The sequence below is a fragment of the Zingiber officinale genome, chromosome 9B (genome assembly GCF_018446385.1).
Source record: "Zingiber officinale cultivar Zhangliang chromosome 9B, Zo_v1.1, whole genome shotgun sequence".
Taxonomy (NCBI): Eukaryota; Viridiplantae; Streptophyta; class Magnoliopsida; order Zingiberales; family Zingiberaceae; genus Zingiber; species Zingiber officinale.
Window position 1 is genome coordinate 119,922,757 of NC_056003.1, and position 17,132 is coordinate 119,939,888.

Below are 17,132 nucleotides of genomic sequence, written 5' to 3' on the forward strand. Positions count from 1 at the left end.
AATAAAAAACATAAAAATAAAGAAAAAACGTGAAAAAGGAAAAAAAAATAGAGTTTAAATAATAATAATAATAATAATAATAATAATAATATAGGGTTGGTTTTGTAACTAAGGGTAAAATAGTAAAATGTTAAACTAGGTTATTCATTAAAACCTTCAAACAAATAAATTTTTGTTGTATTACCTAAGTTGAACCAAACAACATTTGGTTATATTTTATTCCCCATAACTTTGGTAACCAAGGTTATACATGATAACTTGAACCAAACACACCCTTAAAGTTTTCTTTAATAGTAATTCATGATTTTCTATCTTAATAATTGTCTTACTACTCTAGCTAAATTTTTAAATTTCATATATTTTATCTAAGTTAAAATATTTTACTTGTATTTTTAATCAAAATTCAAGTTTAGTATTTACTCATTCAAATATCTCTACCAAAATAATTTCATCCACGAATAACATACACAATGATAATATCTCTTAGATGTGTCCAATGAGTGTTATATTTAAGAGTGTTATAAACAATCGTCTTAGATATTGTATTATTTATTTGATAAATAAAATCCACTATTTGAGTATATATTATATATGTATGTGATTTGATTTTAAACTTAATTAATGAAGTTCACAATACAAAGTAAAACAAAAGAGAAATTATGATTGAATCACAATTAGTGACTATTTCATCATGTGTAATTATGTATAATTTGAAATCTTCCCTAATCGATAAATTGATGAGATTAGACATCGTCAATTTTGTGAGATTAGAACATATTACACTCCTTGGCTTAACTAAGTAGTTGATCCTCATTGACTGAAAATATTGGGATGTTGAGAGTTAACATATGGATGCTAGTTAAAGGTAACTAATTCATCGGATGTGACATGCTATGAGATTTCATGTGATTCTTTATATGTCAATGAAGATTTTATTGTAGTTTAGTGCAACTTTCCTTAGACTTGAGGTATTCGAGTTATTTTAGTCATGGAAACTTATACTTTAACATATTAACAAAATATCTCTCAGGATGTGTAGGTCTAGGGTAATTGGGTATAAGTCAATATGTCTGATGATTTTTGAATAACACACAGAGAATGTACCACTCCTTTAATAAAGAAGATGCATACCCTATGATCTCTTGTTAAAATTATTACTTGTAAGTCCTTAACCAAAGTAAAATATGTCAAGAGGATATGATCATCTTGGATATGTGTTTGAGTAATTTAGAGAGAGTGGACTGGATGATAATTTAATTAACTAACGCATGACTAAATATTCATTTTTTTAAAATAAAAAGTTTTTATTACAATTGGAGTCTGACTTAACCTCCAATTGATAATAGATTAGTCGACGAAGGTTTTGTTATCAGCAACATAATTTTTATGTTTACAACAAAATCAACTGAATAGTCTAATGAATTAGTTTTAAATTTAAAATATTATCTGATTGAATAAGAACTTATTCAAAGTGAGTCAATCCAAATAGATAGAGTCAACTAAGATTATATCAATCAAATGCTAGAAAAATCATTTGGCAAGTTTCAAAATGATGTGGATAACAATCATCTAGAAAGGTTTTAAGTTGATTGAAGACAACAGTTAACAAAACTGATTCTATATACAAGATCAAGTTTTAATTGATTGATGACTTGAATAATTAATTAATATCAATGCAAATTAGATGTTAGAACTTATTAAAGAACTATTAAAAGGAAAGTAAAAGACATCAATTTTATTTAAAAAAATATACAATTCCGACTTTTTCTATAATTTTTTTATAATATTCTTATTTCATATACATTCACCATAATATCCTCATTTTTAAAACTCTCAATCTTTTAGAGATGCTCAAACATTTAAAGCATTTCTTTTAATCTCTGATATTCCCACACAAAAGAACTCATCGACCACAAAATGAGAATCAAATCTTAAATCATTCTAAGAAATCCACGCACAGTCGTTTAAATAAATAAGTTTTTACAACAAAATTTTGGCTGCAGCATCATCCATAGTTGAAAGATCATATCAAAAACACTATTCTTGCAACTAAGAGATGCACTAAGAGTGCTCAAAAGAGAAGTTATCGACAAAATTCTCTTTTGACACCAAGAGAAATCCAAGTCTAAACGTCAAAGAAGCATCCTCCTTTAAGAACATCTCGGCCCACTTTAGACCAGTAGAATGCATACAATATTATTTGTTAGTTGCAGGGCTGAAAATTAACATACAATATTTCTACAACAAGGTATCGATAGAAAGGATACAAATGACACCATTTTTCAAAAGTTCATTTACCAATAGTCTCCACAAGAACAAGAGCCATCAACAAAATGGTGGAACCTATTCCGATCTCGAACGATGATCTTCCGCTTTGTGATCCTAGATATCAACTTGGTGGCCGTATGACAATCTACGCAAACACGGAGGTTCTTCGCAATCTTGATTGTCGTCCCCGGTTGAGTGCTTATGAGCCCAAAGGCAATTGCCAATTTCTCGCTATGAACTCCGAGCACCCTCTCTTTCGCTGCCTCCTCTAAGTCATGCAATACCAGCTCAGTTTGTGGTGCGTAGCCATGAGCTCTGAGAAGTGCATTCAGCTCCTCCAACATCATGTAGATCTCTTCGCTTCTTGGATGGCTCAAGTCTCCCACAACAAACTCATGCACTTTGTTAGCTACTTCAATCGAAGTACAGCCGGGCTCTTTCTCCACTCCATTCTCCTTCATCAAGGTCCTCACTCGACCCACAGCTTCCCAATTCCCCACCGCAGCATATATATTCGATAGAAGGATGTACGCCCCCGAATTTGCAAGGTCTTTACTAACAAGGAAATTCGCAATCTTCTCCCCCAAGGCCATGTTGTTATGAAGCCTACAAGCTGCCAACAATGAGCCCCAGATCACTGGGTCTGCCGGAATCTTCATCCCTTGAACAAGCTCAAAAGCTTCTTCCACAAACCCAGCACGACCGAGAAGATCCACTATGCAACCATAGTGCTCGATCTTAGGCTCGATCCCGTAATCCTTTTCCATCGAGCGGAATAATTCCCGCCCTTCTTCAACCAAACCGGAATGGCTACAAGCATTCAGGACCCCAATGAATGTGATATCTGTTGGTCGGAGACCTTCCGCGCGCAGTCTAGAGAATAGTTCAAGGGCCTCGCGGCTGTACCCATGCATTGCATAGCCTCCGATCATCGAATTCCAAACAACAACATCCTTGTCAGTGATGCTATCGAAGACTGCACGAGCATCTTCCAAGCTGCCGCATTTCCAGTACATGTCGATCAATGCAGTGCCCACTTTGGCATTGAACTCTATGGGATTGTTGTCTATGAAGGAATGCACCCATCTGCCCACCCCCGCAGAGCCCTGCTGGGCAATGGCAGAGAGTACCGAAATCACCGTGACCTCGTTCGGTTTCACCGACGACCGTAGCATCTTCCTGAACAATAGCAGGGCCTGGTTAGGCTGGCCGTGCTGGGTGTAGCCATCGATCATGGTGTTCCAACAAATAGAATCTCTCTCGCCCATTTCGTCGAACAACTTCCGGGCCTGGTCCAAATCGCCCATTTTAGAGTAGCAGGTCATCATGGCCGTGGACGACACTAGCCGTCTCTCAGGCATTGCATCAAACAGGCTGCGGGCGGACACGACGTCGCCGCCGCGCGCGTACATGTCGAGGAGAGCAGTGGCGACGTAGGGATCGGAGTGGAGAGACAGCTTGAGGGAGTGGCCGTGGAGAGCACGACCCGAGCGCAAAGGGCAAGCCTTGAGGGCGGAAGAGAAGGTGAAGGCGTTGGGCTCGACGGAGGAGGAAAGCATGTCGGAGAAGAGAAGGAGCGCGTCGCCGTGGAGGCCTTGGAGTGCGTGGGCGTGGATGGCGGCGGTCCAGAAGTAGATGTTGGGGCTGGGAGTGAGGCGGAGGAGGGAGAGGGAGCGGTCGAGGAGGCCGAGGCCGGAGTAGGCGCGCTGGAGCTTGAAGTTGACGATTGGGTGGTGGTGGAGGCCTGCGCGGAGGACGGCGGCGTGGAGCTGGAGGAGGTTGTGCGTCGAGCGGCATTGCTCAATTAGGGCGGCGGCGTGGTCAGAAGGAAGGAGAGGGTGCTGCGCCGCCGGAGGAGGGTCGCGTGAGTATGAGACGGCGCCGCCGCCGCCGAGAGCGAGAGCGGAGCTTAATGGGGCCGCTGACATGATCTCACCGGAAACGGCCTTATCCACTCTCCCAAATGATAATACGGGAGGATTTCATTTTGCGGTTTGCCACCCATAGTATCCAATTTCAACAAAATGTCCACAATAACTACCTAAAATAGAATATTAAGCATTCGTTTGAATATTAATATATATCATTCTGTTGTATTAATTTGAATATTGCCCAGAGTTAGGATACAGCAATAAGCGTCCGTAGTTATCATATTATAACGTCCCTATTTTTTTTAATTGTTTTTTTGTTTATATTTTCTTTTATAACATTTCGTATAAATATAACTACGGACGCCACTTACACATACTATTATAGTGAATTCTCAATTCAATGAAGTTATATAAAAGATTCTTAAAATCTAAAATAATACGGAAACTAAGCTGGAAGATTTTTGAGTTGTACTGTTATTGTCCCGAGTTGGCTCATTGGTCAATGTCTCATGTTTCATTCATCCCATTGTCTGTACAAATGTTAAAATATGTGAGTTAAGAGACTCAGCATATTTAAAACTGTGTTATGCAATAGTTAGCGCGTATAATTTAGTGTACTAAGGGGAACCACATTTTAGATAACTGGGACCTTTCTACTGACATACCATGAACGTAAGCATAGACATCGACAAAAAGCAGGAGGGCATAAACATAAGCATGTAAATGAACTAGGCATAATATTAGACTTGATCATGGGTATGTATATCCATAAGCATACTTACAAAACATCAACATACATATAAGAATAAACTTAATCATGAACATGTACATAAGCATAAACGTAAGCATACTTACTTGGAATAAATATACACATAAGAATAGACTTAATCACGATCATCAGTATGTAAATAAGCTAAGCATGAAAATAAACGTAATTACATAGGATTAGTGAGCTTCCAGGTTAAGGACACCGGTCATAACCCTTGTCCCATTCATGAATACCAAGTTACGTATTTATATGGTTATCACCACCATGTTTCTAAAAGGATCATAAATTGTAAAATCTTTTTAAGGATTGGATAATTGACAGTTACTAGCTATCATTATACGGTTAATTGATCAATCTTAATTGTAAAATCATGGTACCAAGTGGTGAAACATTAGCAACCACTTTTCAGTTACTGTGCCTTGGTCTATAGTTAGCGGGGTCTCTAGCAACCCTTTTGTCACTGGGTCGTGGCCTAGGGAAATTTAGTATTGGGCTCCCTTTGGAGCCTTGGCCCGTAAACGGAGTCCCTCTAGGGCCTTGTCTCTCACAGTATTTCCATCAAAATCATTATCATTTTGTCATAGTCAACTTATTCAATATTGGGCTCTCTTTGGGGTCTTTTCCCATAAACGGAATCCCTCTAAAGCTTTTTCTCTCACGGTATCCTCATTAAATCTTTATAATTATTATTATCACTTTGTTACAGTTAACTTACTCGATATTGAGCTCCCTCTGGGGCTTTTTTCCGTAAACAGACTCCCTCTGGGGTCCTTTTCCCTCACAGTATCCACATTAAATCTTTATTATTATCATAATTATCTTCATAGCATGTTTAATCCTAATGATCCGCAAACTTAACATGTAACCTATAAATGTTATCATGGTAAGATTTATGAAGAAACATAAACATATACCTAAACCTAAAATTCCGTAATTTATCTCTAACACCTTAAGGTATCATAATTAGGCATAAGTAGAACATGAATATAAACTTAAGCACAAGAGTGCAAATTTATAACATAAGCTTAAGCATAGACTTCTGCATCAACATAACATGAGCATCTATAGCAACTTAAACATGACATAATCATAAACCTAAACGTAAGCATGCAAATTCATATCACAAGCTTAAGCATAGACTTGTGCATCAACATAGCATGAGCATGCATAGCAACTTAGATATGACATAATCATAAACCTAAACGTAAGCATGCAAATTCATATCATACCTATAGCCTACTAAACTATCATGATATGAAGTAAGAGTAAGCACAAGTATACTAATCAAATTCCGAAACTTATAAATTTATAGGAGCTAACATGGTATCACCTTCTTAAGAATAAAAGAGCATAAGGAGCTATTAAATCTGAAATCTACAAATTATACGATCCCTCTAGAGCATCAAGGAAAGTGCCACTTCTAACAGAAAACCAGTATAAGGACCTAAATATGATTGTAAGGAAAAGACATGATTTATAGCTTAATTTGTTGAACCCCAACGATCCTAAATTTGCATCCCATTAATGAGTTAATAAGGTTACTGATTTCCTAACATTTATCATAATACAAACCAAAATTTAAGCTATAACATGTGATATTAAACAACTAGCATGTCAACAACATCATTCAATGACCTTACTACATGGAATATGAAGATCCCCACATATTTTTACAATATTTAATGGATCATAAATTCTAATGAAACGTTCTAAAATGTTCTCTATATAGTAACCATGACTTCCATAATTTTAAGGGTCATTGTATGCATCAATAAAATAAAGAAACTATATAAAATGATAAAACTACAAACAAGGATCTGATTTAATGAAGCATGAAAAATCCTAACATTTTTACCGGTGATTAAATAACATTAAATTCAGATTTAATTCATCTAAATGTTCTCCATACAGTAACCATGAGTTCTCTAATTTTAAGGGTCATTATATGCATCAATAGAATAAAGAAACTATATGAAATGTTAAACAACAAACAATGTTCCGATTTCATAAAATATGAAGGAACCTAACATTTTCACCAGAAATTAAATGATATTAAATTCAGATTTAATTCACCTAAATGTTCTCCACATAGTAACCATGAGCTCTCTAATTTTTAGGGTCATTATATGCACTAAAAGAATAAAGAAACTACATGAAATGTTAAAACAACAATCAATGTTCTAATTTATTAAAGTATGAAGGAACCTAACATTTTTACTAGCAATTGAATAACATTAAATTTAGATTTAATTCACCTAAATGTTCTCCATACAGTAACTATGAGTTATCTAATTTTAAGGGTTGACCCTGTCCGAATGAGGGAAGTTGGAAAGTGGGGGATGGGGTAACTATTGACGGGATGAAGACCTCAATCCTGCAAAACAAAACCAAACCAGGGAAGGGATATCTGGCATTAGCCCTCCGATGCTCAAGTTAGAATCACGAAGAGAGAATGAGTAATCAAGAAATAGATAAATCTTGTCTTTCCTCATATCTGGCGTACCCTTTTATACCTTTTTTTTGTGATCGTTCAGCTACCTTTATTTAATGATATTAATTGTCAGAGAAAGACTTCTTTGTCTTAACTTTCGTGCATTAATGATAGATGAAGTGTTCTTCTTTGTCTTGGCTTCTTCATATTTAATGATAGATGAAATGTTCTCTTTTGTTTTCTCGTCCCCTCCTGTGTAACGTCATTCCTTGCACTGGACGGGCGGTCCAAGAGGCTCGTTTTCCTGCCGACCGAAACAACCAGCTACGGGTTTGTCCATTCATCCGACCGACCCATGATGTCCATCTATCTGACCGGCCGGGTGATCTGCTCGGTCACTCCTTTGCCGACCGGGGTAACCAGACAACCGCCTTTGGCCGAGTCTCTTTCCATAAGCTCCGGCGTTGATCGCGTTAACTTTGACCAACACCGTGTCAAATGACCCGTGCCAGGTGGACTCTCCCTTATTGTCCCATCAAGGGGCATTATATGCATCAAAAGAATGAAAAAACTACATAAAATGTTAAAACTACTAATCATGTTCCAATTTAATGAAGTATGAAGAACCTTAACGTTTTTACCAGTGATTAAATGCCATTAAATTCAATTTTAATTCATCTAAATGTTCTCCATACAGTCCCTTAATTTTTCATATTGTAAGTAAGATTTAAAGCATTTAGAAGACAAAGAACATGCACAAAATTGTAAAGTAGAAGCATGATGGACAACCTTTAACATTTAGTGAGGAAATTATCCCTTCAAGAAATCCAAAACCCTCTATTCATACAAACCATTTGGCACTTAGGAAAAGAAGCTAATGATAGAATCATGCTCCCAAAAATATCTAAGAATATCAAACTATAGTACCTGAAATACACAAACTATAGAAACTAACTAGAGTATTAATAAGGTAGGGAATATGCCTTTGAATCTTTAGCTATTGCCCCCACTTCTTGTCTTCCCTTCGAGCTATGGAGCCGATGGAACTTGGTGAGGGTGAGAGACTTAGGGCCGACGGAAATAAAAAAGATAAGGTGGAATTTTATGTGAGAGTTTTATATAAGGTGAGAGTATTATGACTTGTTCTAAATCTTATCTACTAAATCCTGTAAATTTTCATACTAGATAGATTTTATAAATGCTAAGTCTTATATATTTTACATGTTATATACATTATGTATATAGCTATATTAATCTTTTATTTAATATTATGTACACAATATAAATTTAATACTTCACTTCTATATTGATTAGATATAAAATTTTATAAGTCTCTAATAATTTTATACATATTTATATCCTACTATTTTCTTAATTTAATTGATTAATAAATTCATAATTAAATATAACTTATTGAGTAATTGTGTTTTAAAGAGATAGAGCTTAGCACTTTATCTAAGTTTTATCCACTAAGTCATATAAATTTTATAATACTAAGTCATAAAAATTTATATTCATATGTTATATAAATTTTTATCTACATACCAAGTCTTATAATTTTTATAATGCTAAGTCTTGTATAATTTATTTTTATTATTGATGCGGCGATAAAGGGGGCCCACCTGACACGAGTCAACTGTTGAGATGAAGGTCAAAGTTAAGGTGGTCAACGCCAAGGTGTCAAAAGGCTCGCCTACAATGGCCGAGCTAAGGACGGCTACAGCGGTCGGTCGGGGCAATCAGGGTCCGATCGGCAAGAGGCTGCAAAGGTCGATCGGGTAATAAGTGTCCGGGTAGGCCAAACGTCTGGCTCGGATAATACGGTAATATAGCCAGATGCTCAGTGTGGAGCGGTAGGATGCTAAGGAGACAAGAGAGCTTGTCCGAACGGGAGGGGTGTGCTACTACACTTAGTCACCGCAGGAAAGAGCAGCTAAGGTCGATAGAGCAGAGGAATCTCTACCGAGCGGCGGGACCTGACCATCAATAGAGCGGAGGAGTCCCGGCCGAGTGGCTACCCCGCTTGGCCAAGCAGCGGGACCATTATCGTATCTCTCGATATCCTTCTAGGAGATAGTGACACTGACACAAGGCATGGTCGATAGGCGGATCGTACGACAAATGCTTCTACTATATTGTCAGGGATATGCATATCATGTTAAGGTATGGTGTCAAAGGTACTTTCCTAACATGTCCCTTCATAGGACATATTGAAAAATATGCCCATACCTCGGGGAATGTGCACGGCGCCTACCAGCCACCAGGGCTCTATATAAAGAGGGGTCTATCACCGGCGGAGGTACCGTGATTACGGTTTGCGCTTACGTTACTGTTGCTCCGCTTTCTTCTATACTTTCAATGATTGACTTGAGCGTTGGAGAGTCAACGTCGGGGACCCTTTCCCTGGCTTGATACTGATGTTACTTGTTTTGTAAAACGGGGTGCGGTCTACAGCCAGTCAGCGCAGCAGCCACATCCTCAGCTTTCCACCCTCAAGTTTTCAGACAGGATTAATTATATATATAAAAATTTATATCCCTACGTTATACAAAACTTTCGTATGTTCAAGCCAATCACCCCATGGAGCCTCCTTGCTCTCTTTTTAATTAAAATTATTTTAATTGTAATTTTATTTAAAAATAGTAAAGGAGATATTGAGATGTTGTAATTTTTATAAGAAAGGGTGAAACCATGAAGGAGTTGTTGAGATATTTTTTAATAGTAGAAAGATGAGTGAAATATTTTATTTTAATATGGTATTGATGTGACATTGTGGGAGCTCTTTGAAAGTTCCCATCGTTGAAGATGTCCTAAAAATATAGAACTCATATGTCACATACCCATTATATTAATACATCATTTTTATTAACACACTCATATTCATTTTAATATTAACCTTCATTATTTATAAATCTCACTATCCATTCATCTATATTCTTATTTTATATTAAATAAATAAATATATTTGTTATTTTATTCTTGCTTATTGACTACGTTCAAAGAATTAAAGATTGACGTGTGTGTTATAAGACTCATTCATATTGATTGTAACATCATTTGGGTGTTATAATACTCACATATTAGTATCAATTTGAATACTCATAGGGAGACTAACACATCAAAATTGAAGAGAACTAATAGATTGATCAAATATTTGGTCGATAAAAGTACTAGTAGAACAAGTTTGATATGATATCTAAGAAATGAAAAATATCATGAGGTGAGACCTTTTCTTCTTAATATCATATCTTCAATCAATTGACTCAAATAGATCATTTATGTATTTTCAGTCGACTATTTGGCCATTAGTCCACGATTCGCTTAGGTAGGCCTCAAACCTTTTTACCATTAACATAGTTTTAGTGATTCCATATGTCATCAATTGACTCACAGCTTATAGACATGAATCTTATCCCACACAACAAAGTCAAATATTATTCAAATTCAAGTCGCATAAATAGCCGACTAAGTAGTTCACTCAAGCAACTTTAGTTGATTGATCTATAATTTAGTCGACTCAAGCTAAAACACAAATCTTTTCTTTTATCACGAGATTATAGTGAAGAAAAAGAATGTTAAATTTGATGTCTAGATATTAACGATTCGATTTCTAGTTATGATATATTTATAGAGTTTTTTTTTTTAAAAAAAAAATGAGACATGTAATCATGGGATGCTGGGCTTTTGAGTAGTCTATCGGTAGCGCTTCTTAATTTACCCTAGCGATCGATAGAAAACTTCCGTAGAGTTAGACTGACCGCCCCATATTTGGTGTTACTTAGTTTATCATTTTTTTTCCCCTTAACAAGCCTCTAATTCTTTGAGCTTTGCCTTCGAGTTCTACTCAAATTTGGACCTCTTGAGCAGTCCATCTAATACATATTCTCTTTCAGTACAATTGATATTTTCCTGTGATATTATTGTTATAGATCATGTGATCAATTTTCAATTTATATAAAATGCATCGTGGGTCATCTAACCTCATTAAAGAACACTCTACCACAGTGCTATTACCCGAGACGAATACTTTCTATGTCTGAATTGACATCTGAGGTCTCTCATTTGAATGTTCATTTGACTCCATTTGTGTTCTATCAACTGAAATCACGATAAGAAAATCATATCAGAAACTACTAACATTCAATAACTTAATTTGCATTAATCAACTAAAGTCCATTTGAGTCGACTCAACCTCTCCCAATTGACTAAATTAGATAAGGTTACACAAGAATGGAAATATAACCTCTTACAATTAGAAATTCACAAAATGGTACGAAGCCCATTCGGATTTTCAGATCCTTACAAACCCGATCATTTTTGGACGATTCTCCCCCGTTCATCCATAGGATAAATTTAAAAGCGCTCACAGTAATACATCTAGCAACCGACCTCTAGAACTCGCCCCCCACTATTGAGCGGCATAGACTAGTTAATTGATTTTTACAAAAAATTATGTGCCACCTTGTACAACCGCTCCGTCAATTTGGTATGTCAAATTGGTTTTATAAGATACTATGCGCCGCCTTCATCTAGCCTTTCCGCTGCACCATGCCAAGGGAAGGGGGAATTAGCTCCATTTGGGAAGGGATTTGGTACTTTCTGTTTATATAATGTTTTAGCACATAATGACAACGGAAGTCATTGACATATCCATCAATACAATGCATTCTTGTTAAACATTCTTATTACTAAATCACCAAACAACAAATGTTGCATTAGTTCGGTGTGTGGAAGATTAAATTGGCAGGCACAGCAGAAGCTAACTCCAACTAAGGTCACCTCGAAACCGAGACAAGCAAGAACGAGATAATTTATACACAATCTTTTTCAGGCTTTAGAATGAAGAACAGAGACTGTCGACAAGTGCTACTGTTTTCAATCCCTACATGAGAATACCAGCAATGCGGAATGAGATGGAAATGTAAAGAAAATAAAAATTACATGCTTCACATTAGCATTTGTGCTTGTTAGATCTTTGAAATGAGAAGCTCATCCTTGCGTCCATGAATCGCAAAGATAACATGTGTTTGAGTTAACAATCCAAGTTTTTTCAGTTTCGAGTACACTACGTCACTTGTCGGAGATTTTCAAAGGATCGGTCTACCTCCGAGTGGCTAGTACCGCTGCTGCTTTTGTGCTGTAGGTAGCAACCCAAGAGTTAGGAAACAAACAATGAAGCATATCGAAGTTAGAGCTTTACTAGAATGATTCGATTGCATATATAGCAAATAACACCAAGCACTGAGCAAGTAAATGAACTATACCTTTTTGAAACCATGATTTTCGAGTTGCTCTGCGAATATATTCCTCATGTTTCTCCAAAAATTCATCAACCTTCTTTGATTGAAGAAGCACAGGCCCTGAGAACTCTACGCCTTGATCTTTATAATCCTGAAATTTTCGACCCAAAATGAATGATAAACTGTGCTAAGGGAGAAGCAAGCTCAAACACAAAAATGAATCAGTACCATTATCCTATTCTTAGACACTGCATCATGAGAATCATAATCGCCAAAAGAGTATACTGAGTCTTGGAATTCGGGATGAATCCATCGCCGCAGCATTTCCTCTTTAGTTGATTCATATGGCTGGACTTTTGAATTTGAAAAAGGAGCATATCCGGTACCTCCATGTTCTTCTCCATTTGACTTCAAAGTGCCTTGAGCTAGTGTCGGATCCAACAAACTGAATTTACCCTGTCTGGATTTGAACCTATTCTGAGATTTGATAGGCAAAGGTGCGTCCTTCGGTTTCTTCGCACATGAAAACCCAGTCGCAGGAACATGCATGGGACCTGATTGAGGATTTCTAGGGATTTGCTTCATGCGCCGACGTTCTTCTTGGGATTTCATGTTTGGCAATGGCAGGTCTGGCTTTCTACTATCGTGCAATGCTTCTTTCGTGCCACTTCTATTAGTTTCTATAGCATTTCGTAAAGCCTACAACCAAATGCATTTACATATTCATTGTGTATTTAACAATTTCGAATTTATATATATAGGGACAGAGGGAGAAGGGGAGCCTTGATGCAATGGTAAAGTTGCTACCATGTGACCTTGAGGTTACGAGTTCGAGTCGCAGAAACAACCTCTTGCAAAATGCAAGGTAAGGCTGCGTACAATAAATCCAATGTGGTCCGACCCTTTCCCGGGACCCTACACCGGCGGGAGCTTTGTGCACCGGCTGCCCTTTATATATAGGAAGAGAGGGAGAGAGAAATACAAACCTCTTTGTGAGATGCTTTTCCGAGGTCGCTTAATTCTTGCAAAAGCTTATGTGATTTTGAAAGTCCTTTTGTTCCTTCATCAAAAAATCTGCCGTTGACACTCCTAAAAGAATATTGTTAATCAGTGGTAAGTTCAAAAGGTTTCGATATGATTTTTGTGTAAAAAGAGAAAAAATGCATCACAATCATTTCAAATGGATGAAACAAAAGATTCGACGTGTAGTTCTCTACAAGATTAAGAGCAGGTAGATATTTTTGTTTCCTCTTGCATTGCTATGCTTAGTTGAATTGACTAAACAAAGATACGAAATTTTAACAAATCTCAAAATAGAGCGAAGATAGATATTCTGTGTATGTATGATCAGTTATGTTTCCTTAAAGTGAACGAACTATAAAAATAAAACCAACAACTCATCTAATTGAAGTTAACATTATCTACGAAATTGATATTCTAACTGAAGTTTTCAAACTCACCTGATTGAGTCCTCACGGAACTTCGCATCAATTTCTTTACTAGGATTGTATTTGGGCAAGCTGGATGGCTCACATGCATAAGGCTTTGTTTTGAAGTACTGAACATTCATAAGAGAAAAAAAGATGATAAAAATCACCATGTCTTGGAAAAAGAAATACAAAAAAAACTCGTAGTAAACACGTGAGACAACGATGGAAAGAAAAAGAATATAGGCGTACAAATGAAGCTAGATTTTCACTATAGAACCTACAAAGAGGTATGATGGTACTAACACAACAAAATTATGAGCTTGATTGCCCAAATGATACACTTTCAGCTACAAGTTCTGAGTCATGTTTATTTCACCTCGAAAATAATCCTAGTTTCCACAACAATTCAAGTTTGAGAAATAGCTAAAACAAAGTAATCATTGTATCATGAGAAAGAACTTGATGATTTGACAATAGAAGATCACTTGACAATTTGACCTTAGAAAATCATCAATTGACATTTACTTCACAAATGGCAAATCAATCAACTTTTGTTGTGTAGTTTCATAGTCAGTTGACTTACTTCTCTACCTATAAATTACTCAACCGACAGTTTTGGCACCTCTACTACTTCTCATAAAGCAAAATTTACATTACGACAAAATGTAGGGAATAAGTTACAAATATGATAATGACATTAGGTCATAGTATTAAAGAAGCATAACTAGAACACTATTCGACGATGTATGTCACTAGAGTAAATGATATACAAGTGTTACCTCTGAATTAAGCGCAGCAACGGCTGTGCCACGTTTTGTAGATTCAATAGATAAGAATGTTTCCAACAATTTAAATGCACTGTCCGGTAAAAATTCAAAAGTCCTATAGAGGCAATTCTCATAAGCATGTTGAGACTTTATCACTGTTGCTTGTGGTAACTTGGTCTTCTTCCAAAACTCTCCTGGCGGTGAACCGCAGAGCTTAAAAATTTTATGTATTTGCTCAACCTGAATAAACGATAATTCTTTAATTTTATATGTGCCATAAAGATGATTCTTAAAGATAAAATTACATGGCTGATTTTGTGTATTGCCCTTCGCAATTGGTTATTAGATGTGCAACAATTTTTGTTGAGCATACAATTGCCAGAATTCGCAATCCACATAGATATTGTTACCTCAGTTCTTCCTTGTAAGATAGGTTTCCCGAGAAATAGCTCTGCAAAGACACATCCAACACTCCACAAATCTACTGTTGCATCATAGTCAACCGAGCCTAGGAGAAGCTCAGGAGGGCGATACCAGAGTGTCACAACTCTACTAGTTAGTGGTTGTTTCTCTTCAGGATTCAAGATGTTGGCCAAACCAAAATCAGCAATCTTCAAAATACCCTCGTTGTTAACTAAGAGGTTTGCACATTTGATATCGCGGTGCATGATACCTCGAGAATGGCATTGGTTGAGACCCAATAGTAATTGGTGCATATAACATTTGATCTGCACTATATAAATAAGCATGATAAAGAATTAGGTTCATGATCAAGTACTCGAGTTCATTGATCTAGGATTAAGATAACATTAAATCAAGGTGCATAACCTGTGATTCACTAAACTTGATGTCCGGAGAAGATGACAATCCTGCAAGATCGTGCTCCATATATTCGAAAACAAGGTAGATGCTGCATGACAATCGAGAAGTTATTATACCCTCCAGCTTGACGATGTTTGGATGATCAAGCTTGCGGAGGATCAATATCTCCCTTGCCATAAATCTCACACTCTCAGGCTCAAAATTGTCGAAGCGCACCTTCTTCAGAGCAACAATCCTCCCCGTGTCAATCTCGCAGGCTCGAAACACATTGCTATAGGTACCTTGTCCAATCTTTTAAGGAATTGCATTGTTGTTAGATGGTATTAAGAAAACCCTAACTAAGAACAGAGCAATAGAAGTTAATGGTTAAACAATCATGGCGAAGAACCACAAAAGGAATGAATTAACCAAAATATACCATTTTGCTCTTCAATTTTCCATCTTGTGTTTGAGGGAGAATCATGTCATACCTTCTCTAACTTCTCAAAGGCCTCGGCTTTAAGGGGCGCCCACCCCCGGATGGCTTCGCCGGCGACACAGCTTAGCCAAGCAGGCCAGCCGGCAGCGACCTGCTCCCCTTCATTGCACCGACTCAGATTCCGCGGCGGCGGAATGCTGGCCACGCTGTCTCCGGCGGAGCTTTTCTTCTCGGACTCCCCCGACTCGGGTTGGTCCGAAAACTCATAGTTGCTGAGGCGAGGGCCATTCCACAGCGAGGGCGAAGGTTGGAACTCCCTCGAGGTCTCCAGGTGCTCCAAGGTCTCGACTTTGGCAGGGGTCTCAAGATTTGCGGCGGCTTCCAGGTGCCCCAATGGCTCTAGGTTCCCGGAGGCGACCGAGGAGTCTAATGCAGGCGTGACGGGGGCGGCGCCATCCTTGGATGCTACGCAACCCATCACCCCTCCCAAAGGCTCGCCGGCGGCCCGGGACTCCGACGCAAAAAAAGTAAAGACGCCCGCGAGGAGGAATGGGGCAGGGAAAGAGGAGGAGGAAAATGGGCCACATGCCTTCTAAAGATAGAAATATGGGATCTTTAACATCCTCCCTCCCTCCCACCTCTCTCTCCCCCCGATTGTGAAGATGATGGACGATGAGGCTCCGCCGAGGCATCCTCTGTCAGCTCGCACCTGACCTGGCCTCTAATATGGCAGGAATAGGAATTAGGACAGAGGATCTCCGGTAGGTGGCGTCTTCTAAAGACAGACAAAAAAAAAAACAAAAACAAAACAAAAACAAAAAAAAACATGCCACAACATTTATAATATTCCGATCACATAATATATTTTTTTCCAATGTCCGTCAAGCAATTGGTTAATTAATTTAAAAATTCTAAATTATTCTAAATTAAAATTAATATATTTTTATAAATCTGTTCTAATTTCTTTTCTGAGCGTTATAATGAGTTTATAATAAATTTTATTAAGGGGGTGTTTGGTTCTTTCCTAAGAATAGGAATCGGAATGGGAATTATTGTATTGTGGAATGGGAATGGGTATAAATATGGATATCACTCTTAAAAGCAATGTTTGGTTAG

At 37.4% G+C, this 17,132-nt stretch overlaps 2 protein-coding genes across 2 annotated transcripts; both read right to left on the reverse strand.

Annotated features, from left to right (window-relative positions):
* Positions 1-2,126: 2,126 nt before the first annotated feature.
* On the reverse strand, positions 2,127-4,243 carry LOC122024202 (pentatricopeptide repeat-containing protein ELI1, chloroplastic-like). Its single transcript, XM_042582764.1, has one exon. The coding sequence runs from the start codon at positions 4,194-4,196 to the stop codon at positions 2,295-2,297; it is 1,902 nt and encodes a 633-aa protein (XP_042438698.1). The 5' UTR covers positions 4,197-4,243; the 3' UTR covers positions 2,127-2,294.
* A 7,888-nt stretch (positions 4,244-12,131) lies between these two features.
* On the reverse strand, positions 12,132-16,755 carry LOC122025376 (protein IMPAIRED IN BABA-INDUCED STERILITY 1-like). Its single transcript, XM_042584182.1, has 9 exons — positions 16,069-16,755; positions 15,605-15,889; positions 15,187-15,504; positions 14,789-15,016; positions 14,040-14,137; positions 13,566-13,668; positions 12,808-13,278; positions 12,604-12,730; positions 12,132-12,476 (listed from the first exon to the last, which is right to left on the reverse strand). The coding sequence occupies exons 1-9, from the start codon at positions 16,492-16,494 to the stop codon at positions 12,454-12,456; spliced, it is 2,079 nt and encodes a 692-aa protein (XP_042440116.1). The 5' UTR covers positions 16,495-16,755; the 3' UTR covers positions 12,132-12,453.
* Positions 16,756-17,132: the final 377 nt, after the last annotated feature.

What these genes read in the sequence shown, in the direction of transcription:
- LOC122024202 (XM_042582764.1), bottom strand. Translation starts at nt 4,196, where the DNA reads ATGTCAGCGGCCCCATTAAGCTCCGCTCTCGCTCTCGGCGGCGGCGGC.
- LOC122025376 (XM_042584182.1), bottom strand. Translation starts at nt 16,494, where the DNA reads ATGGGTTGCGTAGCATCCAAGGATGGCGCCGCCCCCGTCACGCCTGCA. An exon ending in TCAAGTTTAGTGAATCACAG is followed by an intron (nt 15,505 to 15,604) that starts GTTATGCACCTT and finishes TATATAGTGCAG; the next exon opens with ATCAAATGTTATATGCACCA. An exon ending in TTGCTGCGCTTAATTCAGAG is followed by an intron (nt 14,138 to 14,788) that starts GTAACACTTGTA and finishes ATGAATGTTCAG; the next exon opens with TACTTCAAAACAAAGCCTTA.